The sequence below is a fragment of the Leopardus geoffroyi genome, chromosome C1 (assembly GCF_018350155.1).
Source record: "Leopardus geoffroyi isolate Oge1 chromosome C1, O.geoffroyi_Oge1_pat1.0, whole genome shotgun sequence".
NCBI classification, from domain to species: domain Eukaryota; kingdom Metazoa; phylum Chordata; class Mammalia; order Carnivora; family Felidae; genus Leopardus; species Leopardus geoffroyi.
In genome coordinates this window covers 157,773,504-157,796,768 of record NC_059328.1, presented here as the reverse complement: position 1 = coordinate 157,796,768, position 23,265 = coordinate 157,773,504, and the positions used below count along the sequence as shown (strand labels likewise).

The following is a 23,265-nucleotide window of genomic DNA, read 5'->3' as shown; positions in this document are numbered from 1 at the left end:
CCTTGTGGCCTCATTTTTCCACTAACAATTTTTGTTAATAAGCACTGCTACACATTCTTTTCCTTGTCTTCGATGTTGTGTGTGTTCCTTCTTTATTACTCATCATTGAGTCCATCAGTTTTTTGACCAGCTCCTGGGAGTACACAGAGCAGGGAGAATGCTCGTGCAGTTCAGCCGCCACCAAGGGAGACCATCTCCTGAAAATGTGCCATCCACACTGTCGTCTGTGAACTTCTTCCAGTTCTCTGAATTAAACTGAGTTCAGGAGGACAACCGCTAGCCTTGCTCACCAGTTTCTGTATCTAACGTTGCAAACACTGGTTAGAGCTTTTGTCTCCCTCACATTCAGAAGCTGTCTCTTTTGCTGGCTTTCCTGAGAGCTACCCCCACTCCATGCTCTTCACTTCCTCTTGCTTGGCTTCTGCCCAACCCACCAACTGTTTTTTTTTGTTAGCCTTAATACATATTTTGAAATTTAGAGATATGTATCTACTAGTTTGCCAAAAATAGAGTTTGGGAGATTCTCCTTCTTCTTTGTGTGCGTTTTTTTAATTGTTTTGGATTTTTAATCGTTCTCCTTAGTTTTTTCCTTTTTTAAGATTTCCAAGGAAAGAAATGAACAATGCTGACATATATACACATTTTTATACAGAAATACCTAGGCTGACTTTAATATTCATAATCAATACTGGGAAGAAAAAGGAAAGAAAGAGACAGACATAAGAGGAGAATAAGGGAGAACAAATTATACGAAATTTGCCTATAATTTTTAAGATATAGAGTAACATACCAAAAGTGGATGATGGTATGATTTCTCTGTGTCATAAAACCTGGTTTCACAGCTGACATATATATTTTTTTCCTCAGTGGCTCAAGAATTGATAGGATTAGAAAAGTAAGGCTGTTAGGATTATAGATATGTGCCAATAGTATGGCAGGAGACCCCAAACATAAATAAATAAATATAAACAACTATGCACATGCACATTTGTTTGTACCAGATATACAGAGAGACAAACAGATGTTACCTATTTATCAGATAATTACATAGATGAGAACTACACAGGGCATGTACCAGTGTGGTCACACAGGGATCCACAATTCAGAAAGGCTCGTGCTTGGGGTTTCAAGTTCTATGGCAGCTATCTTGAAATTCTTAATAATTTTGTTATGGAATTTGTATTTTGTATATGAAGGCCAATGAGACAGAGGAACACGTGTTAGGGCTCAGAGTCTTGGCTCACACACAGTCCCACCACTTCCCCCAACTAGTTCTGGGGAACTTAGTTCTCTGTCCCCTGGCTCCCCAGACCTCCTACTCCTTCCCGCTTCTGCCCAGTGACTACTGCTGCCTTAGGGGCAAGCATGAAAAGGGCTGGAACTGGGTATGTATACCTGCGGTGTCTCAGCATGGGACATGGGGGTAGCTGCCTGCACCCCAGGGTGGCAGTGCCCTGATGCATTTGGTAGGTGACTCAGTGGGGACGATACACTTGCTCACCCCAATCCAGCTGCCAAGTGTATCCTGCTCTAGAGACTGCAATACACTTGGCAGTCATCAGTCCCCTGGGGGTTGGGGCAGTAGGCCCATCAAAAGGGGTGAAGCCGGTCTCAACTTCTCTACCTCTGGCCAGAGAGGGGCAGGCACATCGGCCTCGTCTGGACACAGCTAATGGGCTGTGTGTTCAGTAAGTCATAGTGTGGGGTCCCCAGGACATGTGAGGCTCTACACTTGCCTCATGAATATCCCCATGCCTGAGGGGGCATGACATTAAATAACAAATAAAAAACACGTTGACAGGTCAAGAAAAAGAATCTATGAAAGAAAAGAAAAAAAGCTGTATATTTTTATGCCTTAAATGGCATTTTTTCATGCTTTCTGAACAAGAGGCCCTGCATTTTCATTCTGCATTGGCCCCACAAATTATGTCCTATGCATCGCAGATTTTGAAGGTTCTGAGAGTGCGCCCCTACATTCTTGAAAGATGATAACCATGCCCTTCTCCAAAGGTGACCCGGAATCATGGTCAAGGCCAGGTTGGTGAATGGTCACTCAAATACATATAGTGTTTAATCTCTCCATATGTTGCTACTTCTAGTCAACTGGCCTGTTACTTTCTCAGATCATAAATAACACCAGACAAGTATAAAGAATTCAAGGAACAACTGGTCCAACTTTTGCTGCCTCTACATTTAAATCATGAGGCTTCTTCTCTAATCACGTAAAAATGTCCAAAAGAATCACCTTGGAAAACTAAGACAGTATGATTAAAATGAGCTGGAAGCAAATATTCTCTAGAGCAGTCAACATGACTCCAAATTCCTTTTACTACCTTTATAGAGGAAATTTCTCCAGTAACCACAATAAACATAAGGCAAGGGAATAAAATGTCCACTGTAGAATTTCTAAGGGGACACGTAACATTTGGGTAGACTCATTTTATTATGCATTTAGAGTAGTTCACAAGACAAACACTAATATATTATAATCTCATTTTTAAAAACCTGATAACTTCCTAGATTTCTGCTTTTTCAGAGGGAAAGAAGTGTTTGCTGCAGCAAATTGCTATGTTAAAAGAAAATACAAGTTTTTTCTTAATATTTTCTTCCTTTAAGTACCATTAAGATACGTGCCCCTTCAGGTAAGAACTTGGCAATCTAAAACCAGCCCATAAAACTACCAGAAGAGCTTTTCCTAATACATTCTTCTCTTCTTCCTGACAGAGATATAAGAAGTACCTAGTGCTTTCTTCTACTTCTCCAGGAAAAATATCATTTTTAAAAGGATAGAGGGGAAAATCCTAGAAAATCTTGGCAGAAATAAAGACCATAATATAAATAAAAATGTTTGAATATGTGAATTAATAGTTTTAAGACAAGAGACCAGTAATACAAATGGTTAGCAATACAAATACCAAAAAAGGAATAAAACTTAACACTGTCAAATCACATTTTAAAAGCCTGAGTAATGTTCCCAGAAAAATGAAAAAGGGAAAATGAACCATTTAATGTACAAACACACAATACTTCTCCTAGAATACTACACTCCTCCTGTCCTTCTTTCTTGTCTATACAAGAGTAAGATGAAGGGCGATATAGGAGTAAAAAAATACTTGGGATGCTGTGATGTGCTTTGTTTTCTCACAGCCTTAGATGGGAGGGTTTCTGGCTTCTTTCTCCTCCCCTCTTTGTTCTTAAGGCGATATCAGTGGAGGGGCAAAGACCTGCCCCCTCCCCTGCTCTCCTCTCCCTGCTCCTGGTTTGGCTTTCACTCTCACCACAGTGATAATCTCTTCTGTTTTCTCTGCAGTGAATCTATAACTTATAACTCTCTAGATCCTTGTCTTTCATTCTTTCATCTTGCAACTCTTCTGTCCTTTAATTATTCCCTCTTTTGTTTACATCTGCCTGTGTCTCATAACTGCTGGAACACAAGGGCCATGCTAGAAGCAAATGGGCACTTCCTTTCATACGTACAGGCAAACCTTGTTTTATCACACTTCACTTTACTGCACTTTACAGATAATTGCATTTTTTACATATTGAAGGTTTGTGACAACTCTGCATCAAACAAGTCTATCGGTGCCATTCTTTTTAACACAGCATTGGCTCACTTTGTGTCTCTACCTCACAGTTCGGTAATTCCTGCAATATTTCAAACATTTTCATTAATATTATATTTGAATTGCTGAGATCTCATGATAAAATATTAATGGGTAAGAAGCTCCTTCTTATGAATGAACAAAGAAAGTGGTCTCTGGAGATGGAATCTCCATCTGGTGAAGATGCTGTGAAGATTGTTGAAATGACAAGAAAAGGTTTAGAATACTACATAAATTTAGCTGATAAAGCTGATAAAGCTGACTCCAATTTTGAAAGAAGTTCAACTGTGGGTAAAATGCTATCAAACAGCATCCCATGCTACAGAGAAATTTTTCATGAAAGGAAGAGCTGATCAATGCAGCAAGCTTCATTACAGTCTTATTTTAAGAAGTTGCCATAATTGCCCCAAACTTTAGGAACCACCACCCTAATCAGTCAACAGCCATCAACATGGAGACAAGAGTGTCCACCAACAAAAACATTACAATTTTGCTGAAGGCTCAGATGATGATTGGCATTTTTAAGCAATAAAATATTTTCAAATTAAGGCATCATTGTCTTTTGGACAGAGTGCTATTTGCACACACTTAACAGATAACAGTATAATGTAAACATAACTTTTATATGCACTGGAAAAACCCAAAAATTCATTTGACATGCCTTACTGTGGTATTTGCTTTGTTGTAGTGGTCTGGAACCAAACCCGCAACATCTCCAACGTATGCCTGTACATTAATTATATTCCTCAGCTTTACCCAGTCGTCTCCACAAAATCCCATCCAACCATTATACGTACTGCTTCATGTCATGTGAGATTAAAAGAGACACAAAATTAGACTAATCAATAGAATCTAATCTAGACTGTTCTTTACAGACCAGCTTCTAAAATCAATGTGAGAATAAATAAACAGGTCTCAAACATGCCCACATTTATTCAGCTTCTACCTGTTTGGCCTAGTCACAATGTTTGCACGCTTTCCAAGAGCACACTTTCCAGCATGAAGCTGGGCAATTAGTTCTCAAACCCAGGAGAGAAGGGATTAAATAATTTCAGATTGAGAATGGTGGTCATGATAACTCATACCACCCAAAAAGGCATTCATACCTTCGTAATTGCAGTGAAGACCTTTTCCAGAATGGCATTGGGCTGGGCAATCTGTGGTCCATTGGCCTGAATGTTGAGGGCGATGGCACATGGTTTGGCTACAAATCTTAAAAATAAAATACAATAAAATAAGGTCAGAAGAAGTTATTCTTTCTATAACTTTTCTTAATGTCACCAATTAATCACACATTACTCAACTGTCCCAATGAAGTGCTGGGTGGACACTGCTGACATTCTCATCAGTCAATGTAAAACAGATTTAACTTTTCTTCTCTCCTATAGGCCTCCAACAGTGACAGTAAAAAAGAAATCCTTTTAGAACATTGAAATCTCCTGATCCTTAAGTTCTAATGTGATTTAACAGGTAGAAAGACTACCAGATGACAAATATAAGACCATAAGTGAGATATATGAATCAAACAAACCATCATTTTAAAACGATTTAACTTATACTTTTCTTACTAACATCTCACTAACAATTGTCATGTTACACCTTCCACTATGACAAAGTGTTTACTAATCATCATGGAGAATGTACCTTTGATCACTCCTACCTCATAAAATTGGCCATTTTTGTCTCTAAAATCCAAATGCATTATATTCAGCCCCAATTCTTTATTTTTTTTTTTAATTTTCTTAAATGTTTATTTTTGAGAGAGAGACAGAGTGTGACCAGGGAAGGAGGAGAGAGAGAGGGAGACACAGAATCTGAAGCCAGATCCAGGCTCTGAGCTGTCAGCACAGAGCCTGAAGTGGGGCTCAAACTCACAAACCCTGAGATCATGACCTGAGCCGAAATCAGATGCTTAACCCACTCAGGCCCCCCCCGGCACCCCAGCCCCAATTCTTTATGGCTTCTTAAAATTCTTGCCTTGTGGTTATTTGTGCCTTTAAGTTTATTTTTTAAATTTATTTTGAGATGGGAAAGGGGCAGACAAAGAGGGAAAGAGAGAATCTCAAGCAGTCTCCATGCTGTCAGCACCGGGCCCAGTGTGGGCTCAATCCCACAAACCACAAGATCATGATTTGAGCCGAAATAAAAGAGTTGGTTGCTTAACTGCCTGGGTCATCTAGGCGCCCCTGTGGTTATTTGGGTCTTTCTCGTAAGGAGTAATGAAGGATGTCAGATAGCACAATGTCCCAGACAAGCTGAAAAGCCTGAAATGATTACAAGCATCTGCTGCACTGTTTTTATCCTAAGCAAACGACTATGTCCAGAAGAATGGGAAGACTTCGCTTCATTTCTGCTTGTGCTTGACATGTGAAGGAGGCACTGAAGCAGCAGCAGAGGGCAGGGGGCCCCAAAGGTATGCTGACATCTCTGAAACTTTTTTTTAAGCACTTACAACTTTAATAAGAGTTGTTTTAGACTAAATGTTCAAGAAATAAGGTTTTGTGAATGTTCCTTTTCAGTAGTGACGTTGAACATTTTCTACTAATACAAAATAATAAAACATCAGATGAAAGTATTACCCAAGTTAACGTTGGCCAAAGGCAACAACTGATAAATGTACAAAACAGATCATGAAGCTTCTTTAATAACAGTTGATGAGATTAAAGAATAGACAAAGGAACATTTTTTAAGTGGGATGAATGAAGTTTATATATATACACCACATAATATCTCACTGGGTCCTATTTCAAGTTAAAGAGAAGACACTTACTTCAACAGGAAAATGGAATACTGTACATGCAAGCCTCACCCAGGAAAGATATACACAGAAAATGTAATATAATACCTGTTTTGCTGGTTCTCTGGAACAAAGCTGGGAAGAAGGACTTACCACCTTTCCTAGTATGTAACTGTTCTAGAACTGGAGTTTTCCCCAAATTTTCATTCTCAATTCTTTTTTTTTTTTTTAATGTTTATTCATTTTTTAGAGACAGAGAGAGACAGGGCACAAGCAGGGTAGGGGCAGAGAGAGAGAGGGAGACACAGAATCTGAAGCAGGCTCCAGGCTCTGAGCTGTCAGCACAGAGCCTGATACGGGGCTCAAACTCATGAACCATGAGATCATGACTGGAGCCAAAGTCAGACACTTAACTGACTGAGCCACCCAAGCGCCCCTGCATTTTCAGTTCTTTTTAATGTAAAATATTCTAAGACATATTACCTATGCCACTACCTTCTTAAAGAGAAATGTAATCTTTTTCAAATAATTCTGGGTCTTCACTATGAACAATAATTTTGGAACTACAGCTACAGCTACAGCTAGTGGAAAGAAGTGACGTTTGATGGATAAGGAGCAAACAAGTCCAGAACTTGTTTGCTTGACAAAGTTTCCTGCTTTGTGGGGTTTTTTCCCCCTCTTCACCATAAGGAGTATGAAAAGATACAAGGTCCAGCAAGAGTGGGATGAAAAGGTAAACAGCAAAATTAAATTGGCATAAGAGCCAAAATCAACCTGTCATTGGTTGCCTTCTATTACTCTTCCCTGTTGGATTTCTCTCCGGCCTTCCTTCATCTTCCCCATCCCCACAACTCCTGAGTATTATTCAAACTTCCTTTCTGAATTTGCCATTATCCTTGTAACATCCTTCTGTTCTAGTACATGGTTTTCTTTTCATCTTCTAAGAGTTAAGAGTATGAATGCAGAGGATAATCTTTTCACCTCTGAATACACCATGAAAATGGTTAGGCGTCAGCAGGAGGGGGTCAGTAAATGACCAACTGGCTGTCTTCAGTAAATATGTGTTCATTGTTGCTACCACTGTTCTGAGTGCTGTTGACAAGTTAACAGACCTTCTCTGTGTGCCTGATGAGTGGGCAAGCAGTAGGAGAGTCAAGAAATTCACTCAATAGAATTTATTCAAAAGCCACTTCCCCACCTTTGCTATCATGCTGCAATAACTTACAAAAGCATTCAAAAGGTTTTTTAGTGTCTAACACAATGCAATGTCTTATGTATTTCTCCTTCTCTTTTTAAGCCTCAAACCACGTTTTAAAAACTCTTCACTGAATTTCAAGAACAAATGCAATAGCACCTTGAAGAAGGCATATCTCTTGATCACCAAACTTATCAAATTTTGGTAATCAAAATTATCACTTAAATATGATGCTCTGTAAACAGATTTTTAAAGCAAAGTCCAAAGGGGAGGGTAGAAATAATGTCTGCTACAATCTGGCTGTGGCACCCTAGCTGCAGTAATCTCTCTGTGCCTCAATCTTGGCATGCATAAGAAAATTAATAACTACATATGTATATAAGTTGTGTGTGTATATAAACATAAGTGTATGGTGAAACATGATGTCACACGGTTTCTTTGTCTACATTTTTGATGTGTGCCATCTGTATGGTTTCATACTGTATAGTGTTTACACAATCATGACTTCTCTGGGCCCAGAAACCCACTCAGCTTGAACTGCACTGTGCTAAGCCATGGGCACCCAGTGAGTTCTAATGGTACCAAGCAAACAAGGCGAGAAACCTAAACAGGCAATTGAAAAAGACAAGGGTCATCAGATAGAGTAATCGCTTGCCTCAGTCAAAGCCATCCACAGAGCACCGGTGTTGACTCCACCAACCTCTCATTAGGTGCTCTCTTTTCAACTTACCTAGCATACACAGCTAGGCACTTCATTTCTAAGATTTAAAAAACTTCAGGGGCGCTTGGGTGGCTCAGTCAGTTAAACGTCCGACTTCGTGTCAGGTCATGATGTCACAGTTCGTGGGATCAAGCCCCACATCAGGCTCTGTGCTGACAGTTCAGAGCCTGGAGCCTGCTTCGGATTCTGTGTCTCCCTCTCTCTCTCTGCCCCTCCCCGCCTTGTGCTCTGTCTCTTGCTCTCTCTCTCTCAAAAATAAACATAAAAAAAAATAAATAAAATAAAAAACTTCTAAAGATAGGCAGAAAAGATGTAATCTCAAATGAGAGAAGAAAGAAAGATCTATTTTTTATTTTCCTAATAGCATCCCTAATTATATGAAAAGACAGAAATTTTATTTGCATTTATTCTCCAAAGAATTTGTGAAACACTGCTGGGCGTTTTTTTTTTTTTTTTCCAGAGAGTGTTAGAAACCACATAAAACCTATGACACAACTACCGTACTTTTGTTACCTACCGTCATGGTCCATTAAAGAAAAGCTGGATTTTTTTTTTTCAACGCTGGCTCTAACAGAAATAAGTTCACAAAAGCTGTCTTTCACGGGTTTGTAGAGACAGAAAGACAGATAGGGGGTAGGGGGGGAGTCCCTTCAAATACAATAGTTAAAAGGAAATATGTACTTTCAAACTTTGATGAGTACCTCTACCAGGAAATGCTCACCTAATTACTTTTTTATCAAAGGCAGCAACACAGCCTTCACAAGATCAAACATCTATAAAGTACTTTCATGTAGTAGAACATATGTGCAAGGAAACATAATCAGGATGTGAACTTTGAAGAATACTAATCTCAATTTAAAACAGAGAAAATACTTAAGACATTTCTACCTTTTAATTCTATTTAACGACAGGTATTTGTATTTTAAAAATGAACTGAATGAAAATCTCTGCACAGGGCACCAGGGTCAGCTCTGGGCTGTGGTGTGGATCAAGGTACACACAAAACATGAGGCGATTACTGCGCTCAAAATGTTTACAGTATGTTAAAGGAAATTAATTTGAAAAGCAAATAAATGTTTATAGGGTAAATGTTAATTCGGATCTCTTAATACCATGTAATCATCTTCAGTGGGGAACATGGCCCGAGACTTTCAGTCCTTTCTGTCTCTAGCATTTACTACACTTTTCAAAGCAGGTGTAAGGCTGCAGTGATGGATACGTAAACCTACACATGATATAACTGCACAGAATTAAATCTCACACACACACACACACACACACACACACACGCACACATGAATGAGTACATTTACATCTGGAGAAATTGAAATAAGCTCAATAGATTTTATAAATGTTGATATCCTGGTTGTAATATCACACTACAGTTTTGTAAAATGTTACCATTAGGGGAAACTGGGTAAAGGGTACATGAACTCTCAGCGTATTACTTCTTACAACTGCATGTGAATTTACAACTCTCTCAATAAAGATTTCAATTAAAAAAATAATTTGAAAAAATTATGTTTTTGCAGTATGGAGATTCCTCAAGAAGTTAAAAATACAACTACTTTACGATCCAACAATTACACTACCAGGTATTTACCCCCCCAAAATTACAAAAATACTAATTCAGAGGGATACATGCACCTCAATGTTTATAGCAGCATTATCTATAATAGCCAAAAATGGAAACAGCCCAAATGTCCATTGACTGATGAATGGATAAAGAAGATGTGGTATGTATGTATGTATGTATATATATATACATACACACAATGGAATATTACTCAGCCATATAAAGGAATGAAGTCTTGCCATTTGCAAAAATATGGATGCTAGAGAATATTATGCTAAGTGAAGTAAGTCAGAGAAAGGCAAATACCATATGATTTCACTCAGATGTGGGTTTTAAGAAACAAAACAAATGAGTAAAGAGGACAAAAAGAGAAAGAGAGAGGCAAACCAAGAAACACTCTTAACTATACAGAACACACTGATGGTTACTGGAGGGGAGGTGGGCAGAGGGATGGGTTAAATAGGTGATGGGGATTAAGGAGGGCAGTCGTGATGAGCACCAAGTGCTATATGAAAGTGCTAAGTCACTATCCTGTACACCTGAAACAAATATAACACTGTATATTAACTATACTGTAGAAACTTAAATAAAAGAGATGGAGCATAGAAAAAAATGTGAAATTGTAGATTATTTATCTCTACTAATGAGAAGGCAACTTTAAAAAGATGATGAGGGGAATTTATTTCTTTAGCTTTAGTGCCTCATTGTGGGATTTGTCCATACCTTTATGCATCTTTGACTTGCTATAATAAATCCACAAGTAGGACTTAAAAAAATTGTTTTTCATGTGACAGAATGAGGCCCTAACATTGATTTTTCATCTTTAAAAACTCTGTACAACATACTAATCCCTCCTAAACTAAACTAGCTGAAGGCTTGGGAGAATGAATAAAAACAAGTCGACTCTGGAGATGAGTCAAAGGTAGGTGCAAGCAACCAGCAGAGAGTAGGCTCCTTGACTATTTATTTATGTTTATTTTGTAGCTCTGCCCTGATATCAGACACAGTCACAGAAGCAGATAAAACATTAACTGAAAAACATTCTCTTTCTTGTCAACAATAGCCAAACTATGGAGATAACCGAAACGTCCATCAACTGATTAATGGATAAAGAAGATATACAGAATCAGATATAGATATTTAGATAATGGAATATTACTCAGCTATCAAAAACAATGAAATCCTGCCATTTGCAATGATGTGGATGGAGCTAGAATGTATTATGCCAAGTGAAATACGTCAATCAGAGAAAGACAAATATATGATTTCGTGCACATGTGGAATTTAAGAAACAAAACAGATGAACATATGGGAAGGGAGAGAAAAAAAGAGAAGAGGGAAAAACAAACCACAGAGGCTCTTAATGATAGAGAACAAACTATGGGTTGACAGAGGGAAGATGGACTAGATGGGTGATGGGTATTAAGGAAGGCACTTGTGATGAGCAGTGGGTGTTGTGTGTAAGTGATGAATCACTGAATTCTACTCTTGAAACCAATATTGCATTGTATGTTAATTAACTAAAATTTAAAATTTTGAAAAGAGAAAAAATTTAAAAAATAAAAGATAAAGTAAGATTTAATGAATTCAGAAGAAAGAAAAGAAAAAAGGAAAGGAAAGGAAAGGAAAGGAAAGGAAAGGAAAGGAAAGGAAAGGAAAGAAAGAAAAAAAGAAAAACATTCTCTTTCTAACTGCTGGAACCAGAGGAAGAGCCTGGGAAAATCAGAGTGATGAGAGAAACCATGAAAGGCAAAAATCCAGAGGAGCCAATCCCTAATTCTGTATAGAAACAAAGCATGATTCTGGCTGGCCTCTGAACCATGTATGTACAAGGTCAACTGAAAGCAGCTAGAAGCTAAGATTTAAAGAACTGAGCTGAGCCCGAAGCCACTGTCCACTGTGGGCATGACAGGCTACAATTTGAATCGAACTACGTAAATCTCCTTACAATCTAATACGCTGATGAAGAACAAAGGAAACTATAACCCATCCTTAGGGGAAAAGACAGAAAGATATGCAGTGAACTTAAAGGTAGGTGAATAGAAACCATGCAATCTGAAAAAAGAGAGAAAAAATGCAAAAACAAACTGACTTTGAGGACCTGTGGAACAATTCCGAAAGGCTAATATATGGGTAATCTTAGTTTGAGGAAAAAAGGGACACACAGTGGGGAAGAAAAAGAAAATATTAGAAAAAAAGTATATAGTTTGCAACTTCTCAAATGTAATAAAAGATATACAGATTCAAGAAGCTCAAGAACCCCCAGAGAAGAAAGTTTCAAATGAAGAAAACCTAGACATAACACAGTCAAAATATCAAAAGTCAACCAGACAGAATTAAAGGAAGTTCTTTAGGCTGAAAGGAAGCACAACAAGAGGAAAACTTACATCTTTAGGAATGAATGGAGAACTTCAGAAATGGCAAATAGATTGGCAAATACAAAAGTCCTTGGAATTACAACCAATAATTGATGAAATACTTAAATGAAATAACATATGTCCCACTCAGACGGTGCTGGAAAGGAACTTAAGTATGGACAAGTGAGAATTCCAAGAAAGAAGGACTGGGGAGAGGTGACTGATTCAATCCACTGCTTGACTGCCAACACTTTATCAGTAATGGTATGCCATGGCTAGGATCATGGTATTAAAAATGTTTAGTTTACAAGACCAGTAGAGTTCAGATTTGGAAAGATAGTATGTAGGTGCATGTTCAGACATATAGGTGTGTCTGTGCCTGGATGTGTGTGTTCCATAATCCTTAGATAAAATGTTTCAAGGAAACAAACATTTAGTGGAAAGAAGGCCAATATGGAGACAGGAGACTGATATTTATTGACAGTTACTACGTGCCAAGTGCTTTGCAATGTTTTATTCTCTTTTTTTAAGCCCAACAAAAACTCTGTGAAGTAAATATTAGTCCCGTTTTATAGAAATATAAACTAAATCTCAAAGAAGTTAAGGGATGTGCCCAAGGTCTTAAAGCTTAAAGTAAATGTCTTAAAAAAGACTCTGCCCCAGTCAATCCTACCATAACCTATTAATAAAAACAGTATTTTTCCCTTTCCTTAAATAAAAAAGGTAAGTTGATTACATAAGTATTGTTAAAATTTTGTGGTATGGTTATACACTTTTACTCAGTAATCCCATTTTTAGGTATTTATCTAAGGAAATCCGTCAAATAAAGAAAAAAGCCATAAATGTAAAGGTTTTTATGCATTGTTATTTATAATAGAGAAAAAGAGTAAACAGAATAATGATTCACTCACAAATGACTCATTGAGCACCTATGCTACTTCAGCTTTGCTCTAAGTATTGGGGGTGCAGCAGTAAACAAAATCCCTTTTACGGAGTTTACATTCTAGTGGGGGAAATGCAGATAAAAAATAAACAGAGCAGTGTATGTTATGCCAGATAGGAAAAAGTACTAGAGAGTAAAGCCCACTTATTAGAAGGATGGAGTGGGGTTACAATTTTTAATAGACTGGTCAGGGAAGGCCGCAGAGAAAATTCTGAAAGGAACAGCAGTCAAGGGCAAAGGCCCTGAGGTAGGAGTATGACTGAGATGTTGAAGGCTTCTAAGGTGACAGCATGTCAAGTAGGCAGTGGGATATAGCAGTCTGGAATTCAGGAAAGGTCTGGGCTAGAGATACTAATAAAATAAATTTTATATTTTATATATTATTTAAAAATAAACTTTGGTGTCATCAACATACAGATGGCATATAAAGCCTTAGGACTAAATTACCTGGGAAGTGAGTGTAAATATATGAAAGAGAAGATTCAAGAAATAAATCCTAGGATGACTTCAAGGTTTAATGTTTAAGTAAATTACAAAACCCCATGAAATATTATATAGTAATTTAAAAAGATACATAAACTATGTGGACCATGAAAATTTATAATACAGAGGTAATTTTATTTTTTCTAACTAATTTTTTTAATATTTATTTATTTTTGAGAGACAGAGAGAAACAGAGTGTGAGCAGGGGAGGGGCAGAGAGAGAGGGAAATGCAGAATCTGAAGCAGGCTCCAGGCCCTGAGCTGTCAGCACAGACCTCAATGCAGGGCTCAAAATCACAAACTGTGAGATCATGACCTGAGCCGAAGTCAGGCACTTAACCGACTGAGCCACCCAGGCACCCCTATACAAAGGTAATTTTAAAAAGCAAGCTATACATTTTCAACAACACGGATGGATCTAGAAAGCATAACGTTAAGTGAAATAAGTCAGAGAAAGACAAATACAATATGATTTCACTCATATGTGAAATTTATGAAACAAAATAAATGAACAAAGTAAAAAAGAGACAAATCAAGAAACAAACTCCAACTATAGAGAACAAACTGATGGTTGCCAGAGGGGAGGTGGGAGGGAGTATGGGTGAAATAGGTGATGGGGATTAAAAAGTATGCTTATCATGAAGCACTGAGTAAAACAGAATTGTTGAATCACTATATTGTGCACCCAAAATGAATATATAACATTGTGTGTTAATTTTACTGCAATTAAAAAAATAAATTTTAGGGTGCCTGGATGGCTCAACTGTTTGAGCATCTGACTCTTGATTTCAGCTCAGCTCATGATCCCAGGGTCGAGGGACTGAGCCGTGCGTCAGTCTCCATGCTGAACATGGAGCCTGCTTCAGATTGTCTCTCCCTCTGCCCCTCTCCCCCATTCGCGCTCTCTCTAAAATAAAATAATCTAAAAAATAAGTTGGGAAGGAAGAGGAAGAGGAAGAGGAGGAAGAGGTGGGAGAGAAGGAGAAGGAGAAGAAGAAGGCAGTGGCAGCTATATGTACTAAAATGACAACTGTAAAATAAAACACATAATAGAATAAAATCTGAAAAATAACAATCAATATGTTTTATGAGAAGAATTTAGCACTGTACTTCTTTTGTGTTTTCTTTGTTGTTGGGCAACAAAACCCAGGTGGAAAAAGGTGGTGTGGTTCATAAAAATATAATGAACCTAGACGTAAAAGAGAATTATGGACAGGGCCAAGACAATTACCAACTGTATAACAGTCAAGTTCTCCAAGAGCTCAAGAAACATCAAAATTCTACTGAGACTTCATTTTCTGAATTTTAAAAGTGGTATACAGTATGGAAAGTGTAAAAGCAACAAAAAGCATCAAATAATATTAAAAATCACCAGGAATGCCATCACCCACAGATAAACATTTATTGGCATTTGAGGATCTTTCTGCTACCTCTCCCCCATATACTTTACATGTTTTTAATACTGTGTTTACTGTATTTTTATTTAAAAATTGTATCATACTATATGTATTTAATAATCTGCTTTAATCTCTTATTGTGAATATTTCTCCCAAGAAATTACATACCCTTGTAAAGTGTGGTATTTAACTGTTAACATAGACCCAAATGTTCTTCCTTTTTGCTGTTGTGGAGATCTCTCAGGAAACAGCCACTGGACCCTTTCCAACAGTAAAAACTCTGGTCAAAGTGCAAAATATTACCACAATACAGATTCAAGCAAAGATGAATTTGAATAATTAAATTCCTCAGATTGACTTGAAATAACTGTCATCACAGGATAATTATCCATTGTTCCATGTGCTTGATCTTTACCACTTGAATTGTGGATCACCCTTGCTAGTTAATATTTCCAAAGCTTCAAAGAAATCAGTCATCAAGTTCTGAATAGGAAAATCTCTAGACTCTTCTTCTACATGCCAAATTTTTATATTCTTAAAGATTTTTGATGCTCAGTAGAAAAATGGGCAAAAGATGCAAAATCACAGAAAACAGAAGTATCAATAAACATATAAAGACATATTCAACCTCACCAGAAAATTACAATACCATTTTACAAACTTCAGGCTGGATCTGATAATGTAAAACATGGCTGAGGATTTGGAGAAACAAGAATGCCACTAAACCACTCGTGAAAAAAAATTTTAATGTTTATATATTTTGAGAGAGAGAGAGAGAGAGACAAAGAGAGACAGCCCACACATGGAAGAGGGGCAGAGAGAGAAGTAGAGACAGAACCCCAAGCAAGCTCTGCACTAGCAGCACAGAGCCTGATGGGGGGCTCAATCTCATGACTTGAAGTGATGAGATCAAGAGTCAGATGCTTAACCAACTGAGCCACCCAGGCACCCCAAGCTCAGGGAAATTTAGTAAAGAAATATGTCACAATGACCAATAAGCATATGAAAAGATGATCCTTCACACTCAGTTTAAAAAACACTATCATTTTCACCTATAAAATTTGCAAAAATTTTTTAATTTGGATAAATTTCAAAGCTAGTAAGAGTAAAGAGAAACAGGTACTCTGATAAACTGTCGATGGGTATCCAAACTGGTACTATCTTTGGACTGCAATTTGCCAGTATTTAACAAATTGTTAAAATGCCTAACCCCTGGGGGCATTACGAGTTATATATCCTACCAGAAATGTACCCTACAAATATACTGGGTTTTTAAAAAATAAAGTTTATTGCAATATTGCTTGAAATAACAAAAAAGGCAGGAAACAAGTATTTATCAGAAGGATACACATGAGAGGTGCCTGGGTGGCTCAGCTGGTTAAGCGTCCGACTTTGGCTCAGATCCAGATCTCACAGCTAGTGAGTTCAAGCCCCACACCGGGTTCTAGCCTGACAGCACAGAGCCTGGAGACTGCTTCGGATTCTGTGTCTCCCTCTCTCTCCGCCCATTCCCCACTCATGCTCTCTCTGTTTCTCAAACATAAATACACATTAAAAAAATTTTTTAGGGGCGCCTGGGTGGCTCGGTCGGTTGAGCGTCCAACTTCAGCTCAGGTCATGATCTCCCAGTTCGTGAGTTCGAGCCCCATGTCGGGCTCTGTGCTGACGGCTCAGAGCCTGAAGCCTGCTTCAGATCCTGTGTCTCCCTCTCTCTCTGCCCCTTCCCCACTCACATTCTGTCTCTTTGTCTCAAAAATAAACTAACACTGGAAAAAAAATTTAAAAAAAAATTTTTTTTTAAAAAGAATGATATACATGAAATACAATGGAATTCTGTAAGGCTATTAAAATGAGATACATTTGTTATGTTTCCAGACATAATAGTAAATGTAAAATGCAAGATACAGGACAGTAAGTATTATTATACATGTTTACTTAAAAAACAGTTTTATGAGGAAGAGTAGTGAAAAACATTAATGGTGATAATCTTTTTGGGGTCAATAAGATTGATTTGCATTTTATATTTTTCTGTATTAATTTTGTATGTATGTATGCTTTATATTTATTTTAAGAATAAGTAACATTTAAATGCTTTCAATCAGTATTTAATAACATAAAAATGCTAAGAAGGAAGAGGTAAAGCAATGTTTACATGACTACATATAGATACATATAAACTTCTGACATATAAAGGAAATTAAAAATATACTGAAAGGTTAACCATGACCACTGCCCGGTAAAAAGGTTGTTGCTCACTTTAACATTCTTTCTCATGCTTTTCTGTTTTTCAACATCTTCAAATGAGACTTCAAAGACCAAACGTAAAAACTAAGTATCTTTAAAAATAGAGATGAACAGAATGGTCTCTGTGCCAGGTAAGATTCAAAACCTTAATGACACAAAAACTGAATATGGAAAGCCCTGAGGCAGCTGCATTTCAGCTAATTCCACAGGGCTCTTCAAGCAAAGGATTCCATTGTGACTAAGACAAGGAAGAGAACAGTAGGTGGAATAAAAATAAAATGCCATCTCAGAACCCTGTCAAGTAGAGAAAGGATGAAATTTGAGTCAATGGGAACACGAGAAGATACAAAACTATGAAACTGCTTGAAATTACTTCAAGAAAAGTGCTACCAACATTAAAATAAATACACTGAGAATTTTGAGATGCCACCAGAAAAAAATTGCTTCTGCCTATGCCCGGAGACACCACAGAACCTCTCTATTTCCTCATCTCTATAATGAAAACTATAATTACACTCTGTCTCATGCTGGGAAATATTTCTAAATCACTGGCATCTTGAGACACATTGGGAAGGGAGAGAGATAGGGGAAGATGGCCCGCAGGGTGGTGTGCAGGCAGAAGGCAATTTTCTAGCATCACACAGTAAAAAGGAAAATTCCTTTAGAACAAACCCATATCCCTAGTGAATCTGCCCTGAGCTTGAGCTTGGAAAGCTGCTTAATATTTCTGGACCTTAGTTGCCACACTTATAAAATGGAGACAGTAAAACCTGCTTTGCAAATTTTGTGTGAACATTCAAAGAATGATTATAAACCTCACACCACAGTGTTCGTTCAACATTTGGAAAGTTGTGCTGTAAGTGCTGGCTGGTCTTAAATTTTCATTATAAGAAGAATACATTTCACACACTAGGACGACCTCTACTCTGTGCTGACCGGTGACCTCCAGGGGGGAATGCGTTATAGGAAGAACATAAGAATGGCAATAATTCATCAAAGAGCCAGAAAACTTAGGGCTTCTTATGTTACTTGGTTCAGCTTTCTTCCTCCAAGCAAGATTTTTTCTCTAAAGACCTCATTCAAAATCTTCCTTCAGGTACGAAACCTTCCTGTACGTTTCTTCACAATTTCCTGTGAATCTCGATTTCAAAATAGAAAGTAAAAAATTTTTAAAATAAGAAACAATCTTCCTTTGGTATCCTTTTAGTTTTTCATCATGTTTGACTCAAAATATTCTTCCTGCATAATTTCTTCTTGTTGAAATGTAAACCCATTTCCTCTTTTCTCAGTTCTCTGGAGAGACCGGTACAGTTAATAACCTCCTCAAATACCGGAAAGCACTGATTAAGTCATCCCGCATTCTTCTCTCTTCAAGAATCAACAGCTGGGATCCTACAAATCTTTCCTCATCCATCTTTTTTGTTTCTAACTTTAAATTTTTGCTTTTTAGAATTTTAAGGATTCTTTTCTGAATCTAACTTTATTCTTTAAGGAAGTGGAAGAGAAGCTGAGATGATGGCTGCTTTTATTAATAAACGACCATTGGCACAGGCTTTGTTGTTAAAAAATCTTCACAAGAGGCCTTCTAAAAGTTATAGCTAAATCATAAATAGCTGTAGTGAAGGGACTTGTCAATCTAGTCCACACCCACCGCAGCCAGAGGTGCAGATCAGAAACCAGAAGACCTTCAAATGCCTTCAACTGAGAACGGAGATCTTGGAAAGCCCACGCTGACCTGAGAAATGTCAAAACTGCCTCTCCTTGCCATGTATTTCCAGAAGTCTGAAGACAAAAACTCAGGACTTCAGATATTTTGTCATGAGTTCAACTACTCAAGAAGCACAGAGTCTGGCCTTTAAAGTAAAAGTTCATAAAACTCAAAGAAATTGTGTCTTAATTAAAAACATGTCCTTGTATTTTGCATAAAAATAACAAATAAAAGGCATCAAAGATATTTAGAAGAAAAACCGTACAGCACGTATTGATATATGAAAATAGCCTTGTAGTCAGGAAAGTCTTTAATATGTGACCACTAAGCTGATCTTTCCATTATGACACTGATAAAATTACCGTAATTGTCAATCACTCTTTTGGGAATATTGCACACGTATGAGTAAGGTTTTATATTCAATCACTCTTTGGGGAAATATTGCCCATGTGTGAGTAAGGAGTTATTTTTAATCTGCTCATTTTTGCACATTCAGAATGACACTATCTGGACCATTGATTGAGGGACAGAACTGCACCCTCCCAGAATGCGTCCCGCTGTTGGCCCTGCTTCTTTACCTCATTGACTGCAATGTCGGCAACCCCATCTCTAACTGCTGCCTCCAGGGCAGCCTGTCAACTTTGACACATCTCACAAATCAGGAGCTCTGCCAGGGAGCCTCAGAAGTCCCTGCAAAGGTACCCCTCGGCACTCCCACAGATGCCTTCCTCGTCACTGTCCTCACGCTCGCTCTGTGATAGGGTTTAGGTACCCCTGGATCACTCATCTCCTTCAGATGACCAGTCGAAGAAAGCAGAGTTGCAAGAAGCAGGCCTTCAAGGCCTGGGGACAGACTGTCTTACAGGACCTCATTACTGGTAGCTCTATCTCAAGACTGGTTCTAAAGCTAAATGTTAAGATTTTGAAGAGTCTCAAGCCTTCCTGTATGCATTAATCCTTTCATTCTATTGCATATGCCAGGTGCCCTACAGTTCACCACGCCTTTTCACACTTTATCTCCATCAACTTTCAAAATGTCTCCAAGGGATAAGCAAACTGACTTTATCACTGTTCTACATAAGAAGAGTTCAATGGTTCCATGACTTGACCCATACAAGAAGGGGTTAGAGGTGCACACCAATAAACACCCCTGTACTTCTACTCCAACAACTGCACTCGCTCAACATTCCTGACTGGCTGCAGCTGGTTACACATGTTCATGGGTCTATGAACAGTGCTTTTGGCCTAGATATCAATGCCACAAGGATTGCTCATTGGTGCCTCAAAACCACAAACTCTGGTCATCAGTAAACAATGCCTGGTTTTACTTTTGGTCTACCATTGAAGATTCCTGGGTGCATGTAGAGAGATAAACCAGGATAATGTCCTTCAGTGTCTTGGTGGATCACTACTGACACGATGACTTTACATAAGCTCAAAACAGAGTCGGCGATTCACAAAGAAGAGTTTCATAAAGGTTTTCATTTAAGCTCATGATGGACCACTGTGCTAAACCTCCCCCCAGGAGAATTTGAAGCTGAACATAAATTTTAACACCAATTACCCATCACGTGTCTATTCCACAAGCAAAGATGACTGTGAAAAACAGAATGGGGCAGAAGGAAGGGAGCATCAGTCACACACTGACAGGAACAGAGAATGATTAAGAAAGCTGACTCTTGACATCAGCAAAATCAGTCTACTACTTACACGGTAAAAGCTGAACGGTAGCATATGTGATACACTGAGCATAATGGCAGGACAGAGCACGTACTCGGGGCCTGGTGTCTATCACCTCTCAGAACCCCCACCCATTATCTCTTAAAGACTCCTATGGTCTCAGCCAACTCCTTCACACAAAAAGCAATGACAGCATTACAGTATTTATCTGATCATCATAACAGTTTAGTTCAAGGCCTTTTACAATTCTGCTTAATTCTCTTGACTTCACTTGACCTTGTAATTAGTATTACCTAAGATTTAAAGGTGAGAAAACTGAGGCCCAGAGAGTGTCGTTCCCAACCCTGGGGGCCAAACTGATGCTGGAACACACAGTTTCTCTAGGTCGGCTGCCTTTTCCTGTTCTTTTCTCATACTTAACGTGCTATCCCAGGACTGAAGAGTGCTATGAAAATGTGAACCTATCCATTTTGTTTGCAAGTCCTTCCGTAATTTCTGCCCACCTGCCTTCTGTCAGCAATCGACAGTGTGTGTTTCGGGCATGTGTATTCATGCCACACTCAGCACGCTTCAAAGTTTTCCTGAAGGGAGTGTGTATGTGTGAGGATCTCGTCGGGAAAAGAGAGACCCCAAGTTATTTTAATAGAGAAGGTTCAATTAAGGAACTAGTTACACTGGTATCAGGGCACTCAATGACACAAAGGCAGCCCTGAGATGTCACAGAGGAAGCAACAGCAGCCAGCAGCCCTAGGGGTGCGGGAACAGAGGACAGGTTGGGGAGGGACCCCAAGGCATGACCCAGAGCCCTAAGCAAGGGTAGCTCCCAACGGGGCACGATGCCCCACAGACAACACGACACAGCTGCTTCTGGGGATGTTGGAAAGTGAGAGCCACCGTCAATTGCTAAAAACCAACCACCCAATGGGGGAAGAACTGTCCCTGCAGTGACACTTTCAGGAAAGCAGGGAAACAGGGTGGGCATGTCCGGTTACAGTCCTCCGGCCATGCCGCCTCCCTCCAGCGTCTTGGCAGCAATTGTAGGGAGACAGCTGGCAAAGGAGAAACGGGCTTTTTAGAGCCTCAGTCCCAACACCATAAATAAAATGAGAAGGGTGGGTCTGTAGCTGAGAGATGATGGCTCAGTAATCAGCACAGTGTTCTTCGCATGTTCAAAGTCTTCAGTCTGGGGATGCTCCTGACAACTGGACATCATCTTCATTTGATTTTTTAGCACAGCTGATACACGATCTGCTGGTGGCTCCTGGGGAAGAAACTGAAGAGATGCTGATTTGGCCAGGACATTTTTTTTTCCTCGCTCTCCTACTCAAAACCCTCTGCTGTCACACCACTGGTACATGATGTGCAAACATCTGCCATCCAAAGAATTTGCTGTTTATTTTAAGAAGCCTCATCGTATAGAAAGAAGCTAAGTGGGGGCGCCTGAGTGGCTCAGTAGGTTAAGCGTCCGACTTCAGCTCAGGTCATGTTCTCACACTCCGTGAGTTCGAGCCCCACGTCGGGCTCTGTGCTGAACAGCTCAGAGCCTGGAGCCCGCTTCAGATTCTGTGCCTCCCCCTCTTTCTGCCCCTCCCCTACTCATGCTCTGTCTATCTCTGTCTCAAAAATAAATAAAAACATCTTTTAAAAACTTAAAAAAAAAAAAGAAAGAAGCTAAGTGTCTTTGGAGCGAGGCTATCCTGGTCTGAGCACTTACTAGTTGTGAGATGTGAGGTTAATTGTTTCACCACCCTGAGCCAGTTTTCCTGGGATGCAGTCATACAACCTGGGCCACATGACTTGTGTAAGGATTAAATAAAACATTAATGTAAAGTGCCTGGCACACAGGCGGGCAAATGCTGCTTTCATTCCCTTTGTATGAGAAAAACAACACATCAAAAGCTTAAAGAGCTATTGCTCATCTCCTTTTTCTTTTTTGAGATCTTCATCTTATCATTTCAGTTGGTCTAAGATCTGCGTGTGATTCTATGAGAATATTCCATAATGTCAGAAAACCTAAACCTAAAAAGTAATGTAAGCTCATGAGATGAGAATCAAAGCTTAACTAAGAGGTGGAGAGATAACTCTGAAGACAGCAAAGGCAAAACACAGCTTACTCATATGGAGTAAATAGGAGGAAACAATAAAACGTGCACTCGGCTCTTGATTGGGAAACATGCATTTCCCTGCAAGAGACATTTCCATTTTCTTAATGCAACCCTGTATTATGCAAGCAATGGATACAGATCCATGTTATTTTTAAAAAGACTAGTAATCTCTTCATGTACTGTAAGCCTTCCACGGCCACAACTGCAGCAGCATCATGAGAAAGCACGGTGAGGAAGCATAATGGTATTAAACCCACAAAATTCTTCAACGGGAGCATTTATGAGAAATAACCAAATCTGCAAGTAAACATCAGAGCTCAATTAAATAGAAGGCCATGAAGGTCATTTCCATTTAAAGCTTGGTCGTGGATTCAATCAATGAGGCATTTTCCTGAGGGGCCAAAGCTTATAGAGTGAGTTAAATGAGTTCTTATTTAAAGACCTGCGAAGAGGGTCATAAAATGTTAGTAACTATGGTATGATAATTGTAATACAAGGGTATTTTACCATGAAGAAA

The 23,265-nt window shown here is 38.7% G+C and overlaps 1 protein-coding gene across 2 annotated transcripts in view; it reads right to left on the bottom strand.

Annotated features, from left to right (window-relative positions):
- The window catches only part of CERS6 (ceramide synthase 6), a 318,171-nt gene that overhangs the window by 220,702 nt on the left and 74,204 nt on the right, over window positions 1-23,265 (bottom strand). For both annotated transcript variants that reach the window (XM_045480091.1, XM_045480090.1), the window contains exon 2: window positions 4,709-4,814. In XM_045480091.1, the coding sequence (XP_045336047.1) occupies window positions 4,709-4,814 (106 nt within the window). The remainder of the gene's footprint in view (window positions 1-4,708; window positions 4,815-23,265) is intronic.